General features: G+C 52.8%; 1 protein-coding gene across 7 annotated transcripts in view; it reads left to right on the top strand.

Annotated features, from left to right (window-relative positions):
* The window catches only part of SUFU (SUFU negative regulator of hedgehog signaling), a 93,424-nt gene extending 77,853 nt beyond the window's left edge, over positions 1-15,571 (top strand). For 2 of the 7 annotated variants that reach the window (XM_006920904.3, XM_006920903.3), the window contains exons 10-12: positions 967-1,105; positions 9,876-9,944; positions 12,355-15,571. In XM_006920904.3, the coding sequence (XP_006920966.1) occupies positions 967-1,105; positions 9,876-9,944; positions 12,355-12,444 (298 nt within the window). In that variant the 3' untranslated portion in view covers positions 12,445-15,571. The other 5 variants (XR_003042839.1, XR_003042838.1, XM_015596362.2 and 2 more) reach the window with 5 other exon arrangements.
* Positions 15,572-17,262: the final 1,691 nt, after the last annotated feature.

Raw genomic sequence — 17,262 nt, 5'->3', positions numbered from 1 at the left:
CCCTCACTTTTATTGCAGGGGAGGCAACAAGAATAACTCGAAACTCAGACGACAGTGACAAGGAAGGAAGAGGGTTGCACTGGTTTGGACCCTCCACACTGTCCCTGGAGCCTGGGGAAGGAGCTTGGATGGTGACCAGCCTTGGCCCAGCCACCCTGGGCAGCAGAGCTAGTGGTCAGGATGAATGGCGGCTGGCAGGGCCCCCCGCCAGGACCCAAGCCGTTCTCTCCCCAGGCCCCTCTCTGAGCCAGTTTCGGGGCCTGTAGACTAGCAGAAGCGTTAACCTGGGGCAGCTTGAGAAAGTGAAAAGCACGTCTGCTTCCTTTGCTGACCGGCAGCTGCCCAGCCAGTTGCCCCTGCCTGCCCTTCCCCCAGGTGTATTTCCAGACTGGAAATTAACAGTAACTTCTTGTGGCTCCCTCAAAGTAACCCCACTTGGCTTCAGCTTTTTTTTTTTTTTTTTTTTAAAGATGTGCTTGTGGCCTTGGGGCTAGTCATTGAAATTTTGTGGGCAGGCCCAGGAGCAGGTGGAAGATTCATCCCTGAACTCAGGCGAAGGCACTCCACCATCATCCAGGAGTGTGAGAAATTAGGAGCTACTTCATTCCTGTCCTCCAAACAAAGGGGTTATGACCTCTCTCTTAGCTCTGGGCATGACCTTGGGCACATTGCAAACTGCCCTCTCTGGCCTTAGTTTCCGGGATATAAAAGAAGTGGACCCTTTGAACGCTGACCTAGTGTCCCTGCTAGCTATGAGTGCTTTGCAAGAATGCTAGGAGAGGACTTGTGAGACGTTTCTCTTAGAAGGTGTTGAAATGAACATGTTTGGTTAGAGTTTCCTGTTAGTGGACAGGCGGGCAGTCAGGAAGGCATTTGCCAGGCACCCTTTCCCAGGGAGCATAGCCCCCACAGTCCCTGAGCCTTGGCCAGGCCTGCTGCTCACTGTCTCCATGTTCCCACCCCCAGGGGCAGGCTCCTGCATGGACGGCACTTTACATATAAAAGTATCACAGGTGACATGGCCATCACATTCGTCTCCACTGGAGTGGAAGGCGCCTTTGCCACTGAGGAGCACCCTTACGCAGCTCATGGACCCTGGTTACAAGTGAGAAGACTCTTTTTCTTCTCCCCACCTCCTTTCCATGGGCTCTTCCTGCACCCGCCCCCTCCCTCTCCTCCCTTGGCGGTTCTTGGCAGCTCCCTTCCTGAGGGCCAGTTATGAGAAGCCTTGTGGAGTGTGGCTGCTGCTGTTTATCCCATCAGCTCCAGGAGCACTTTTTGGCCTCTCTCCTATCACTTGAGACATGAATAATAACTCTCCAGGCCCTGGCCATTGGTAGTTCTCTTTGCCAGAGAAATCCAGGTTTGCAAGATATGACATGTTCTGCACCCTGGGTAAACCAAGGAGTAGGGTACCAAGGGAGAAATAGGATGGAAGGAAGTATGGAAGCCACTCTTGAGTACATATATGGAAATCTCACCAGAATTCCTAGAAGGCGGGCATGTGGACCTGGACCTGGACCTGGGATTAGCAGGTCTCAGCAGGCAGAGCCTCTTCCCACCCCTCATCTAATGGCTCTCCTATTCCTCCTGATGGAAACCCAGCTTCTCTACACAGAAGCTGCTGACTTGTCCAGAACACGTTGTTCCTCCTTTGCTTTTCTGAATGGAGCACAGCTTCAGAGCACTGCCAAGCGGAGTGCTGGGGCCTGGGAGCCATGGGCCTCCTTCCAGCCCCCACCCTGTTTCAAGTCTCACAGGTACTCGGCCTGGTCCAGCACACTCCCTGATGTATTAGAGGAACAACATCATTTTTTGTTGTTTGTTAGAGGTGCGAGAGGAGAGACACTCTACCTTACCTCTCAGAAATATCAAGAAAGGGAACCTGACCCTAATCCTAAGGTGACCTGCCTTCTTTGTGGTGTAGGGCTAGGAGGTGGGGAAAGTACAGTAGAGGGAGAGTTGTGTGGGTGTAACCTGGTCTGGGGGGTCGTCTGAAGCATATATACTATTAATTTAGGCAGGCTTTCTCTCCGCCTGTGTGTGTATGGTCTTGCAGCTGAATTTCTTCTTTAGGCCCCGCCCCCTCCCCCACAAATACTAACCTTCAATTAAAACAAACAGCAAACAAAGGACACCAACCACATTCCCCAGACTCAGCTGAGGTAGAAATGGAAGCTGGTACTTTAGGGATATTGTGTACCATAAATTATCCTGCCTTTTTCCACTGTTGTTATTACATTGTTTCATAACAAAATTACTTTGAACCATAAAGTTATAAATACATTTTAAAAGTCCCTCTTGGTAACATTAGATTTCTGTCTATGTGGTGTTGGTAGTTACTGTAGCAAAAGCTCTGAAGTGTAACATTTGAAATTAGCCCAGCTCAAGTGGAAAGGGCCTCCCACCCCAGCACTGTCCCAGGCTGCCAGGCTGCCTCTGGACAGTAGGAAGGGGGCTGGCCTCTTGCCTAAGCAGAGCTGGTAAGGAGAGGGAAGGTGGGAACCATGCAGGAGACCCCAGCCCCTGAGAGTTCACAGGTCATCATTCCCAGTAGATGACAGAATGCTGTCCTCAGATAACATTTGTGTGTATTGAAGGTTCAGGCACATTTTCTTGGCAAAGTGGGGTCTGGAGTCTCCCAAAACTCAAGAAGAAATTCCCCCTAGTTATATTTTACACAGTCAACTCTGAACCTGTTTTCGGAATCCCACCTCCCGCTTGGGACATCTTCCTTCCCTGAGGAGGGGGCTGGGTCAGCATCTCCAATTCTCAGCAGCCTGAGGATCTTGGACCCAGAGGACTCAGCAGATGTCACGTCGCCCCTCAGTCCCCCCAAAGTTCTGGACCCAACCCCAATTCCCAAGCCCTTTACTCCTGACTGCTGGCATTCCACTCCAGCTCTACTCCTCTTCGCCTCCCCAGCAGCCCCTCAGTGAGCTTGAGCACTCAGGCACTGCTGACTCTCATGCACGTGGTCCCCTCCCATGCACTGTTGCCTGGGGAACCGGGAGCGGTGGGAACCAGCCGCTGGCCTCGGCATGTTTCAATAAAGTTGCTGTGCTGGGAGCTGCTTAATCAAAGGCCTGTGTTATGGGCTCATTAGTGTGGTCCACCACAGGGGCCAGCTCACAGGGGAGCTCCCAGGAAGGCTGGCTGGGGCCCCACTCCCCAAGCACATACCCTCACTCACCAAGGGGTTTCTCAGGCCCTTTCCAAGAAGTCCTGGGAAACCCTTCACCCTGCCCCCAGCGGGTCCTCAGCTGTGGAGCCATCACCCACAGCCGCCTTCCTCCCCACCCTCAAAGCAGTCAGCGTTTTCTGCATCTGACCGCCAGCCTGCGTTCCCTTTAGGGTCTTGCCGCTTTGGTCACAGGCAGCTCTGTAGCTTGTGGGACCCTGGGCCTTTAATTACTCGTGTGCCTCTAGGTCTCCCTCTGGAGCTGGCTGTCTCCCTGGAAGTCTGCAGGACCTCCTAGAGGCCTGGGGTTAGGCTCATCACCAGTGAGGGCCCACTACACTGGGCCAAGAAGGGCCCCATTCCCCTCTGAGGGGAGACCCTAACACAGAGGCCTGCCCTCACCGCCTCACTCTCTTGCTCATGCTCCTAGGATCGAGCGTACATCCTTGGGCCCTGTGTGCCTAGGCCTGTTGGGGCAGAGGAGCCAGAAACGAGCAAATGCAGCAGACCCAGGACTTAAAGAGACTCAGACTTCTGTTTTCTTTGTCTGCTGCTTGAACCTCCCTGTTGGTCCCAGCTGAATCGGGAGGGGCCAGGATGACTTTCTTGCATCAGACTTCAACAGCCTTGGAAGCCCTCATTCCCAGCCTTGGCACCTTGTTCTGGCTACCAGCCCAGGCCTGTTATCTCTTGGGGAAAAGGCATGGCAAAGACACCCTACATTGGGGGAGAGTGACAAAGGGGAGGCTGAGAGAAAAAGGCAGAAGCTGAGGGACTCTGAGCCCTGTCTGGAGTTCGTAAGTGGCCCCAGCCAGGCCTCTACACCCACCTGCTCCTGGGCCTGCACCTGCCCTCCATGATTCTCCCCTCCCCTGTTTCTCCAGCATCAGGAAAGTCAAGGCCCCAGCACACAGGAAGACAGGGCCATCTGCAACCTCCGGGTGAGCACAGTGGACACTCCCTGCTTCCTGGAGGAGCTGGAGAGGCAGGAATCCTGCTCCAACTCCAGAGGCTCTTAGGTTCCAGAGGTCGACACCTTGACTCCATCTGCCTTACCATCTGCTGTTTTCTTCCTCACTGAGATGGGAAAGCATATCAGCAAACTCCAGAGCTTTGCAAAAGGGTCTTCAGCTGGGGGAGGGCTGCCAGCATTCTCTCCTGTACACCTTCCCCTAGCATTCCTCATCCCAGTGGCTTTAACAAGCCTCTCTCCCTTGAGTCTGTCATCACCAGGCTGTTAGTCCTCTGAGCAGAAGCCTGGCCCAGAGCTGAGTCGTTCATCTGTCTTCAGCCAGGATTGAACTGAAGGGGTTGAAGTTGGCCTCAGAGGTCACATGGGGGTCACATCACCAAATATGAGAATATTTTTTTAAAGCCCTGCAATGCTTTCTCAGCTGTGTGGTGTCTGACAGCTCACCCAGCTGGCGCCCCATTCTCAGTCATTCGCTACCAGCCCTGATGGGAGGCCCAGGCTTGGGAGAAGATGCCCAGCAGCTGTTCCAAGTGGGCTCTGCTGCTTCAGGCCAGGTTTGGAGACTCACTGCTGGGCTCTTCTCCTAGCCCAGTGACTGACTCACCAGTGTCCTTTGGACAAGCCCCTGCCCTCTCCTGTCCCCATCTGCCTACTTGGACATTATGTGGAAGACACTTGGCAAGCCCTGGCCCTGGCCCTGGGCAGCTCCTCTTCAATGTCTCTGCTGTTTTTTCCTTCCACTGGTGAACCCGGCCACAACATGTTCTCCCTGGAGGACTTTGCCTAGGCTGTCATGGGGACCACATTGTCCAGAGGTATACCCTGGGGACCTCATTGTCCAGGGGTACACTCACTAGGGTTTAAAACTCAGCGCTGTGCCTTGAGAAGTACAACACCCTCCCTCTCAGAAGAGGACTGGGATGGCTGGCTGTGCCCTCACCAGCAACAGCCAGAGCAAGAGAAGTCTGAGCCTGCTCCTGGCCACCAAAACCGACTTCTCACCACCCACCAAGAACAGGAAATGAGTGAGGCCTTGCTGTGCCACCACTGCAGCTCTACCTGCCACACACACACCTGCCCTCAAGCCTGGAGGGTCTCCAGGCTATTTTCTGATTTGTGTCGGGCCCGTTGGGGTGAGGAGGATGCAGACTGGACTGCTTCCTCATCCCTGCCTCCTCCACTGCCATAGTGGGTGCCAGAGCAGCTCCTTGGCAAGCCCTACCCTGTAAACAACACATTTCCTTCCCTCAGAGAAGGAAAGGGAGGAAAAAAGAAAGCCAAACTTGTTGGGAAGCAAGAACAACGTGTCAACATGAAGGACAAACAAAGCCCCAGACAAAGTGTGGATTGTCATTCCAAGGGGAAGGAGTGGGCATTGTCAGCACTGTATGCAGACTCAGAAATATCACTGACCACAGACATTTGAATCAAATCTGCAGCATCCGGGCTTCTGCCTGCAGCAGAGCTGGGCCTGCCCAGGACAGGCACTGACGAAAGATCACTTTTTGAGTTCCTTATGGAACTTGCTGGAGGCTGGGGAATTGGGCAGTTGTTGACAATCCTCCGTCATCACCAACCAGCCAGGCTGTTCTAAGGCGCCTGGTGTGAGCACCTTGGCATACACTGCTAGACTAGATTCCAAGCCCCCTCCCTAGCCAAAGGTGGGGTAAGGGTGAGAGTTGAGGAGCCACAGCTGCCCTCCCAGCTCAGCCAATTAGATGGTGGTAGAGCTGCAGCCACCAACACCCCTATTGGTTAAGCCTGTGCCCATACCCTCTTCCCCTGTGAGTTGGAGTATTTCCTAGCACTCTGCCCACCATGATCTCCTGCGGTACCTTTTAAAAATGAAGATGCCTTGACCTCGCCCCCACATTCTGATTCAGAAGGTCTAGATGGGGCCTGCATCTCCATATTTTCAAAAGCTTCCCAGGAGAGTTTGGCTGAGGGGCTTTCCCCTCTCACTAGAGAGTTTCCTCCCTCTGAGGGCTGTTTTTACACAAACATAAGCATTTTATGACCAGCTCTTGGACAGACATCATTGAATGCTATTATTATTTCTACTGCTATTTTCTGGGCTAAAGTACCTGTTGCCTTATGCATGCACTCACCGAGCTGACCTGAAAATTTGCCCTGCTGTCCCCATTTAGAAGCCAACTTTGGGCATGGTTTGCCTTCCTTTCCAATTGGCCAACCTGGTTTTCCAGTGGCTATAAGTCTATGACCCTCAGGGTTCCAGCCCCATTGAGCTGAGCAAGTGGTCAGGAGATATGTGGCTGGTTGGTGTTGGGATTGCTGGTTTTCTAGGCTATTGGTCAAAGCCAGAGTCATCTTAATCTCCCCATCAGAGTAGAGAGAGTAGTCAGCACAGAATACACAAGGCTTCTAGAATTGACATACCTTCCCCAAACAGAAAAAGAGCATCCTCTACTACCGTGATGTCAGATCACTGTTCTAAAGTCCAGGAGACTTGTCTCCTCTTGACACCTACTTATCTACAAAATGGAGATGATGTTTCCTCTCTTACAGGACCGTCATAAGGATTAAGTGAAATGATACAGGTCAGGCAACGAGCCCAGTGCCTGGCACATGGAGGAAACACTGCCCCTGCTATTGGTAGTGTTATCATTACTACTGTCATTGTCATAAACATTCCTTTTGTTATTGGTGGCAGAGCCAGGCAGCTCTGTGGGGACTCAATGAGCTTCAAGAACCCCAAGCCCCAGAATTGCACAGGATTTTCCCACAGTTATATCACAACAGCGAGTCTGTTGCTCGTGAGAACGTCCAGGAGCTGCTCCATCATAGCTGTCTATCTCCAGTGTCCTGTTGATAAGATCTGTTAACATTCTCAGCTCCAGGTCTGAAATATACAAAACAGGGCCTGTTTGTTGAACCTAAGTGTCTAAGGTTTAACTCCCAAAGGAAATTAAATTAGGTGCCTGGAGCTATGACAGTCTGTCGTGGTTTTTTACAGGGAATGTCACCCTTAATACCATGCAGATTTCATGTATAATTTTCCCCTGTTTGGGTCCTTTAAAATAATGTGTTTTTTTTAGGAACCAGCAAATCACCAAAAGTCAAAATTGACTAGCAACTAGGGTTTGTCCTTTTTTTTTGGTCCTGCCATCCCCTCCCTGAGCTGAGTACAAAATGAGTCCTCACACAGATGGTACACTATACCCTTGGTAGCTGTTCCACTAAAAGCCTCCATAACCCACCCTCTCTCTACCACCAGTTCTATCTATACCTTTGTCAGAGGAACTGGTTTAGGACTGAACTCAGCATTGGTGGGGTTACCTTTCCGATTGTTTAAAAACAGCTCTTTGGAGTCTCACTGGGTGGCCATAGTCCCTGCAAGCTCTCCACTCATCTCACCCCAGCACTAGTTATAGTCCCAGACCTATTTACCGCTCTGGCAGAAAGTCTCTCCCTCCAAATTATTTGTGGGTTAGAAATCAGCCCGGACTGGAGCCATTGCAATATAATTGGGTTTAGGTATGCTTGTGTTTGTGTTAGCATTTGCAGAGATGGCAACAAGCCCCGGAAATGACAGAAATATGAATGTGACTTTTGTACTACTCAAGCAGACTGGTGATAACTGGTAGAGGAACTCTGGACTTTTGTGGGGGAAAACCCCTGGGATAAGAGGAGGAGGCACAAGGGCTCAGACTGTGGGAGGATCAGAGTGTGACTGGGGACAAGTCACCATAGTCTGTGAGGGGAGTCAGCCAGCCCCACTGTGGGGAACTTGGAGGACGAACCGGATGGGAGGGGCACCGTGGGCAGGCATTTCCTTGGATGACTTTGTCTGAACCTTGTCTGTCCTCACTTGGGACCTGAACTCCTCAAACAGAAACTTTGGTGAGGAGATGTGGGCCAGTGGTCAGAGCTGTTTTGTTCCTGACTGGGGGCTTGCAGCCCGGGAAGGAGATGTTCTTTGATTCCTTGTCAACCAAGAAAGGGGGCATGTTCAGCTGTGGGCTACCTTCATGCCTGTTGTCTCTGGGGCTCTACCCAGGGCTGGGCCTAACAGAGGCCTCCAGGGAATGCTGTGGAATCGAATTGCTTGCTGGGCAGATGAGTGGAAGAATGAGTAAATGTGTGGGGCTTGGAAGCAGTACTTCAGGCACTAACTTTGGAGTCCAGACATGACTGGGATGTGGTCTTATCTCAGCTGCTCACAGCTATGTGATGTTGGGCAAATTATGTAACCTATCTGTGCCTCAGTTTCCTCATCTGTAAAGAGACTGAGAAGAGAAGATTACGAGCAGTTAGCAAGGTGCCTGGTGTAGTAGCTGGTCCGGTCGCCTGGGGTGGTTTTATTTCTTGCTCCCACCTCCACCCCATCAATTTCCTTCCTTTGGAGCCCTCCATCCTGTGAGGTTCCTCTGCCATTTCACTTCATCTCACAAGCTGACTATGTTCTAAATGTTGAAACTTATGTTTTTATCAGAATGAACAACTCCCAGGGGAAACCTGATGAGTATTTTCTCGAGTTCTTGATCTCCAATCCCCATCCTCTGAGGGGGTTTCCCTCAGAGAAGCTCCTCACCTTCATTTTCACCCATTGTCTTTCTTTCTCTGTGTCCTGCCCAGGGCATTCAAAGTCTGCTGGAGGAGGCAAGGCAGAGGTAGGTAGGGCCACAGCCTGGGATGTAGAAGGATCTGGTTCAGAGGCCAGGAGGCCCCATATACCAGCACAGGGAGGAGAGGGGCCAGGGAAGGGCTCAACTTGGGAAAAGACAGCCTCAGCCTGGGCCGGTGTGGTGCAGCCCTGAGGTGAGCTTGGTCTGGCTCTACAGAGACTGCATGAGGAGAGAAGCTGGCTGGGAAAGGGACCCATCAGGCTGAGGAAGGCCCGAGTGCCTTGGACATTCCCATGGGCTGTCAAAACTACTTTGGGGGTAAGGATGGTGGTTGTGCCAGCCAAATAGTGGGGCCAGACTGCCCTGGACATCAACATACAAAATGACAAGGCGTCAGACTAGAGCAGCAAAGTGGGATAGCTGGGAGGTGACCTGTAGAAGAGGTTTCTCAAAGGAAGTTTCGAAGAACTCAGTGGCTGAATGGGGCCAGAAGGACAGAGGTTTAGGAGCTTCTAGACTGAGAGAATTCTGCAGGTGGAAATGGGAGTCGAGAGTCCCTTTCTCATTTGTAAAATGAGAGAGATTGGTACAATTTCCAAATTCCCCAACTCACATTCTTGGATGTACCTTCTGGGGCATTTCCAGATTCCATACAAGGCTGGTATTCCAAAAACAAACATTCTTTTTGTCCTATTGGTTGGGGGGCAGGGAGCACGTGACGTGGTTGGGCAAGAAGGATGTTGGCAGTCGCTCTTCTCTGTCCCTTGACTTTTGTTTCTCTTCTACTGCACCGCAACATGCAGGAGGCCCAAAATGCCAAAAAGGGTATTTTCCCACCCATTTCCATATCCGTTCTGGGGTCAGCACTGCTATCCCTCCACATGTCCCCACCTTGCTTCCCCATTGTCCTCTGATGTTCTTCCTTCTCTACCCTAGTCCCTCAGATTGCACACAGGTGGTGGGGGCAGGTGACAAGATAGGCCTCAAGCACCTCTCTCTGTCCTTAGAACAGATCACCATGGGCTCATATTTCCTCCATGACCAGAAGAAAGGTCCATAGTTTGGCAATTGGCAAAAAGATCATATATTGAAAATATAAAATAAAAGCCTGTTTTGTTTCTGTTTTGTTTCCCAGATTCTGTTGACTGAAGAGTTTGTAGAGAAAATGTTGGAGGACTTAGAAGATTTGACTTCTCCAGAGGAAGTAAGCCTGTTTGATTCTCTCTGACAGCAGGTTCTAGTCTCCAGGAAAGAGAAAATGTGTGTGTGCCTCTCTGTCTCTCTCTCTGTCCCTCCCCCCCCCCTCTCTTTCTCTCCCTCCTTCCTCCTCCCCTTCTCCTTCCCTTCTTTTCTCTCGGGTATGGGGATAGGCTGGAAAGGAGACTCTGGAGATGTTAAACAGCTTTATTTCTCTGTCTTTCCAATACCCCAGCCCTAGTAAGGACACCCAGCAAACTGAATTGCCGGCTCCTGAGAACCTCATTGAAGAGGCAGCCAGGGCCTTCAGGCTAGTATGAGTTCTCCCCAGCCCCTGCAGTTCCCTGGCAGTTTCTGAACAGAAAGCCCATGCCTGCTGCCAGAGAACATTCCACTGGGGAGTTCTGGTGGGCAGCAAGGGACTCCTGCTCTTGCCCAGGCCACCCAGGAGCCACTCTTCTCCCTCCCTTCTGCAGCCATAAGCTCATTCTTCTTGTTTCGCTTCTTCCAACCCTAGCCCAGAGCCTGAGGAGCTGGCAGGCCAGGTGGGGGCTTGCCTTGGCTACTCCTCTGAGGTACAGGAGTGGAGCCCATAATCCCCTTTGCTTTTCTTTCCTGTTCCCAGCATCCTCATTTGTGGGGATTTACCTCATCCTGGAAAGTCCCTTCCCCTCCCTCGGCCTCCTACTAAGCAGCACTCCAGCGGGATCTGAGCCTTCCTGGCCTTGATGCTCCATAGGTTAGTGGAACATTAGCAAGCTGGCCTGGCCTCCAGCCTCTGGAGAGCTCTTCTGGGCCCTCCCCTGCCTGTGGCAAAGACAGGCCCTTCCCTTGCCTTTTCTGCCGGGAAGTGTGTTTGAGGGAGAGCTCCTTCACCTCCCAGGGGCCAGGCTTTCAAGCCAGAGAGAGGCCAGGCAGGAGCTAGTTTTCAGCCAGGGCTGGAGCTCCCAGCTGCCAGGACTCCCAGGGCCTCGTCAGCCAGTATACTGTGGCCTCCGTCGTCCACGGGGTGGAGGAGAGTACACAGGTGGGACTGTCCTGTCCAGGTCTCCAGGTGGCCAGGAACTTCTCAGAGCTTGAAGTCACCCCTAATAGGATAGTGTCTTCTCTATCCTCTGGGATACAGCTTGATAAATTAACTCGTTTATACATTCAGAAGTCACCAAGCACCCAGTCTGTGCCAGCCAGTCAACCCCCACAAGTCACTGGTCCCTGAGGCCCAGCTCCCATTCAGTCAGACCAAAGCCAGCTGCCCAGAAGAGCTTCCGGAGAGGCCATGTAGCACTGAGATGGCACTGCGCCAGACTGCTGCTTTGAGCTTGGGTGTTGAGGAGGTGGGAGGGGGGTAGTCCAGGCAAGAGGGACAGAAGCCAGGAGAAGCTTAGGAAAGTAGGTCACTAAAAATGACTTTTTTTTCTTTCCTGTCCAGAGGCTGTCCCCACACCCTGCCCCACTCTCCACTTTAGTCCTGGCTTGGACAGTCCCCCATCAGAGGGAGGGAAAGGGAGCCAGCCAGGAAGTGTCAGGCCTGTTCACGTCCAACCCCAGTTCTAGGCAGGCTGAGGACCTGCTCTTCCTTCCTGTGGAGCCTGGCCTGGCTTCTCACCTAGCCCTGGGACAGTGGGAGTCATTAAAGGCAGACCCTGTTTTTAAGTCAGCGAGCATCTATTGAGCACCAGCTGTGTGCCTGACCACATGCAGGGTCATACAATACAGAAGGAATGAGATACGTCAGCCTCTTCCTCCGACCTTCACCAGAGCTCTAGAAACAAAGCTATAAGCAAATCAGTGATTGCCAGGGTTGGCCACCACTGAGACCACTGTCAGGCTGGTAACCCTGGGAAGCAGATGAGAATGAACAAGGGGGAACAGGATAGAGGGTTTGCTCCTCTGCTCCCCCAGAGGCCTTCTTCTCTTGGACCCTCCAGAGAGTCCTTCCACTCCAGCCTCTGAAAGAGAAGCCATGGCAGGGACAGGACTGCAGAGTTCCAGACCTCAAGCCACTTCCCTGTAGCATCTGCACCCTCCCCTGCCCCCCATCCCCCTGCCCCAGGGCTTCAGGGAGCAGATTCCTTACATGCTTGTGGCCAGAGGCAGAACCAAGGAAGTGGGCTGGGGGGGAGGTCAGCACAGTCAAGAAAGAGTTAGAAAACATGCCTCCCGCCAGCCCCAGTTAATTATTGGCCTGGCCAGGCGAGGGGGAAGAAGGGGTGACTGAACTCCAGCATCTTGACCCCAGCCACCCACCTGGGTCTAGCATTCGATATTGAAGCCAGGCAACCAGTGCCCTGTCTTGCTCCTAACACCCCAAGACAGGCCTGGGTGACGGTCCTGGCTGCTCTCTAGGCAATCTGGGAAGAAGGCAGTGGGTTCTGCTAACCATGTACACTCTGGCTTTGTGCTTGCTTCCTCCACAGTTCAAACTTCCCAAAGAGTACAGCTGGCCGGAAAAAAAGCTGAAAGTCTCCATCCTACCTGACATGGTGTTCGACAGTCCACTGCACTAGCCTGAGCTGGGCCCTGCAGGGGCCAAGGGAGAGCCCAGCTGCTCCTCGGTGACTTCCGAAGTAGCAACTGCATAAGACTTAGTCCCACTAATAAAAGGACAAGTGTGAGGATGACTGTGCAGCCAAGTGGGATGCTGTGCACAAGCAGCAGGCCCCCACCTCACCTGCAGTGCCAAGATCATGTGACCAACCCCTGATCCCACTGGGTACTGAGTGGGCAAATAAATGCAAGCCTTCCTATCCTGCTGCTGCCACAAGTTCTGGTTTGAGAAGTGACTCTGGACCTTTGATGTGCCTCTGAATGGAGACAGGCCTCATTCTCACCTACCCACTGCCACACAGCCCAGCAGGAGGGAGGTGGAGTGGCCGCGTGGGTGCACTGCCCAGCTCTGCTCCGGGAAGCCTTTGGTTTTAGTAGTCAAGCTCCCCTCGCCACGGAACAATCCCTCTGATCGTGTTTGGTTTTCTTCCTCCTTATTTTATTTTGTAGAAACCAATAGTATTTTATTGTTCTTCAGAGATGTCCAGAGCTGTGTATATAATGTTTTTTTTTTTTAAGCACAACTTTATTCCTAGATGAACTTTCTCATTCTGTCATACAGGGCCCTGGGGCTGTGCTGGTATTCTCCTGCCAGCCCAGGGCCAGGAGGAGCCGGCTTCACAGAGAAGCCTGTCTTCCCAGTTGGGCCTGGTGGAGCTGGGGCCAGGGGCAGAGCTGAGACACTCCCCCATGCAACCTTGAGTTCACTTTAGCTGGGGCCAGGAAGGGGTGCTACTGGTTCTCAAGTGGACTGGCCCCACCAAGTTTAAGGACCATCAAAGTCTTGGAGTCTTGGCAGCCCTAGCCTCATATTTCAGACTTCCACCCAATCAGGCCTGCCTGGGAGAGGGTGAGGCCCAGCACCTCACAGACCATCCCCACCTGCCACTCAGGACTTGGGTCTCCAGCACTTTGACCACTCCTGTCCCATTTCCTCATCCCCTGTGCCTCCCAGCCTCCAGGCTACAGGACGCTGAAAAATTAACCTCTCAACATGTCTTTCACTTTGATTTTGCAAACACCGCACTCTACCACCTTCCTAGCCTCCCTGTATCCATCCATTTTTTATCTCGTTGTCCTGTCTCCTTTCCTGTATCTGGGTCTCCCATGGCCCTTGGTCCCTTGCTCCAATCTTTAGTTTTCATGGTCTTCCTCCCAGAAGCCAACCTCTCTTTGGCCCATGGTTTTGGGGTTCCTCTTGGGTTACCTCTCACTTCTACGCAAGAATCAACAAGCCCCTTTCGTGTCCCTTTACCCTTGACTCTAGGGACTGCTGTTTCAAGATCATACTCTTTAGGCCTGTCCAAAGCAAAATCGTTTTGTCTGTCAGAATCCACAGAGGACCATGCTCTGCTTCTGTCTACACCGCCACACACACGAGCACCATCAGAAGTGCCACATGAGGTCCATGGGTGCAGGACCCCTCTGATGAGAGATCCAGTCAAAGAGCTGCCTCCAGAGGCCAGGAAGTTACTGGGCTCTCTAGGGAACAGGAGTTGGACTTCCGAGGGACCGCTAGGGCCTGGCACCTTCTCTGCACAAACCCTCAGGGCTACCCAGTTAACCCCATCAAACTCAGAGCTTCAAGGTGCATCAGCCTGGAGTATTGGGAGAGACAAACTCCAGGACCCCACCAGCCAAGGCGGAACCCTCTGGACCTGATGTTAGCAGCAGCTGTGCCTTCTCTGAAACCCTTTAAAAAGATGTTTCCTGGCCTTTGCCTACCACAGCATCCCTGCCTTTAAAACTCTTGTCTTCCAATGTTTCATGGCTAGATAGGTGCCATCAGCTTGCTTCCTTTCCTTGCCACCCTGACCTGCCTCTCTACCAATTGTGTCTTTCTGGGGCCCTGTTTCTGCCTGCCTGGTTTGGTGGCAGGGAGGGGGATATTTTCTGGCCTAAGCTTTATCAGTTATCAGTTTGGGGGGCAGGAGAGAAGCAGGTGAGCTCTGAGATGATGAGCCCATGAAGCCTGTGGCCCCTTCCTGCCCCACCCATGGCAGGAACCACCAAGTTCCGGCTAGGGCCAGGCCTCCACCTCCTTCTGCTACAGTGCATTGGCTCTGGCGCAATGGCAGGGCACCCGCTGTATCTGACCAGACCTCCTTTCCCTAGAACAATGGCACCTTCCCAGCGTTTTTTCTTGGAGGCGCTTTCCATTGAACTTATGGCTGGCAAAAGGGGACTCTCACTGGGGATCAAGCAAGGCTGATCGTGTACTATGCCCAGAACATCACCTGGCACATGGCGGTGTTCACTAAATGTACCCCCACTTTTCCCTCCCTACAGCCCTTTGGGAGCCCTGACCTCATAGTAAGTGGGGAGATGAGAAGCTTCCCTCCCTAATCTGCCTCTTCCACAGGCTTCCTTGAGGCTCGCCTGGTGTGACCCCCTCCTGCCAGATCCCTCGTGCTGGAGCTTCTGTGGGGAAGGGCCTCTCCCATGCTGTTTGCCTGCTACATAAGGCAGACTCCTATGGCTCCTCAGGTCCAGTGTGGGCTGCAAGAGGGAGGAATGCAGACCCAACTGCCATTTGGAGGGGGTGGACAGGCTCATGCTAGGTCTCAGGTCTGGTCAGGGAGCTGGTGCCTCTTCCTGCCTTTCTCCTCCTCTTCCAAAGGCCAGGCTCCAGGGCAGAGACTGGGAAGTCTTGGGGAGAGTCTAAAAGGGCTAGAGTATTTTAGAAAATAAAACACAGGGTCATGGGACTGGGTTTTGAGATTGAGCTGAGAGCAGTGAAAAAATCTAAAGGTGAGTGCCCCTATGGGGCAGACCAGTAAAGAAATCCCTTGACTATATTTTTTTATCTGGTTTTCTTGTGTCTCTGGCTTCAAGGTACCTGGGTCCCTGTTATAAGTCAGGAGCCCTGTAGAGAGAGCCCTCCTTTTGGACAAGTACCTGAATGCTGCAATGAGCGACTTTTGTAAAATTTTGTATTAGTTTCTAATGTCAATGGCGACTCGGTTCCTGGGGGCTGTAGCCAGCTGGAACTTTCGTAAGAATTTTTGGGTGACTCACTTAGATGTCGTTTCCCTTTTGTCCCCTCTTCCTCTGTGTAATCTAAATGCATTAAACATATTTGCAGAAGTGCTGGGTCTTGTACTCCTTTCTGGCTGCCTGGAGTAGGGGAGCAGAAAGCCTGGGGCCCTGGCAGAGGGGGAGGGTTGGACTCGGCCACTTAGAAGAAGCTGGGATGGAGAAAGACCCAAGTGACTGTTGTTGGGAGTGGAGAGGGTGCCAAGGAACAGGATTATGCAGCTGATGACTCTTCAGTCATACAGAAGTGACTGCAGAGACAGGCCTTCTTTCACTGGTCTTGAATTCCTCTGGGGTTAGGGGGTAAGAGCATGGAACACAGTCTGGGGAGATGAATGGGTGGGTAAAGACCCTCTCTGCCATTTCACTCCCCAAAACCCTTTCCCCTGGAAAGGTGGGCCTTTCTCACCTTGTTTGGAGTCCTTGAGCACCCTTTCCAGCTTGGGCCAAGAGACAGACACTCCCCTCACCAGGCATCTAGATTCAACCTCTTAATCCAGAGCCTGGGGGCAGGATGGAGTTACAGCCTCAGAACCCGCACACCCGCTGAATGACACAGAGGTCAGCCCACCCTTCCTATCAACTCCTCCAGGCCTGGGCTGGGTAGGGAGGTGGGTAGATCTTCCATTCCTAGATTGCCCAGCTCCTGTCTCCAGAGCTCAGTGCGCATGGGGTAGATGGCAACAGCCTGGGGCCTTAGAGGCAGGCAGGAGGGGGCTGCACCCAGACAGGGTTCCTGAAACCCACAGGACTGCTCTGGGTCCTCATGCATTCTTTCCCTTCCTGCTAGACCTGGTTTTCTGTCCTGGGGAGTAGTGGGGCCTTTTCTCCTAGTCCTTGGGGCAGAGCTGTAGCACCCAGGGGGTTCTGCTGGGGCTGGGGGCATCACAGGAAGAGAAGAGAAGAGGGTATCAGCTCTGTAAGGATTATAGTCTCCCCTCCATGTCTTCCGTGAGAACCAGCTGTATCTGGGGACCTTACCCAAGAGGAGGTCAGCATTCCTCCTCCCTGACCTCCTACTGAACTGTGGCTGGCCTCTAGAGCAGTGGGGCAGGACTGGGGCCCTCAGTCCCTCTGGCAGTCAGAACAAGGGAGCTGGGAGGGTTTGGAGCTGAGCTAACAACTCCAGGGTGGCCTAAGCCACACCCCTTCCCCTTTCTCCTTGGAGACTGTGGGTGGAGGTGCTTATCTAATCCTCTTCATCTGACTAGCCTAGAAGGGTCTGGGGTCAGGGTGAAGTTCTTGCTCCAAAGAGTGCAGAATAGCAAGATCTTGTCCTTAGGTGGTTCCAGGAAACAGTACTAGGCAGGGGTTGTTTCTGGAAAGAGAGAGACTCTCTGGGCCTAGAGCAGAGACTGTGTTCCACGAGTTAGGGAAAGGAGAAATCTGCCACGTGATCTTTAACGTCTCTTCCAAAAGACCTGTATATTCCTCTAGGTGTCTGCTCTGCCCCTTCTGGAGGAGTCAGGGGCCCTGGGGAAGGGGGCCCACAGGCTCCAAGGCCAGGGGCTGGGAAGCCTGAGAGATTTGCCAAACTGACCTGATGAGAACACATGCTGGAAGTGACTCAACCCAGCCTGCCAGGCACTGAGGCAGCTGCAGGCTGCAGAGGGGAAGCAGGTGGGAAGGCCAGGGTGGGGTGAGGGGAGTGATCTTCTGGGCAGGAGATGAGCACCAAGATTGCAGAGTAGGTCAGGGTGTGGTCTGGGAGGGGCAGCCATTTCCAGGCCCCTTACACGGGG

Source organism: Pteropus alecto, unplaced genomic scaffold (assembly GCF_000325575.1).
Source record: "Pteropus alecto unplaced genomic scaffold, ASM32557v1 scaffold177, whole genome shotgun sequence".
Classification (NCBI taxonomy): Eukaryota; Metazoa; Chordata; class Mammalia; order Chiroptera; family Pteropodidae; genus Pteropus; species Pteropus alecto.
The sequence above is the reverse complement of the archived record's forward strand: the minus strand, read 5'-3'. Positions and strand labels throughout refer to the sequence as shown.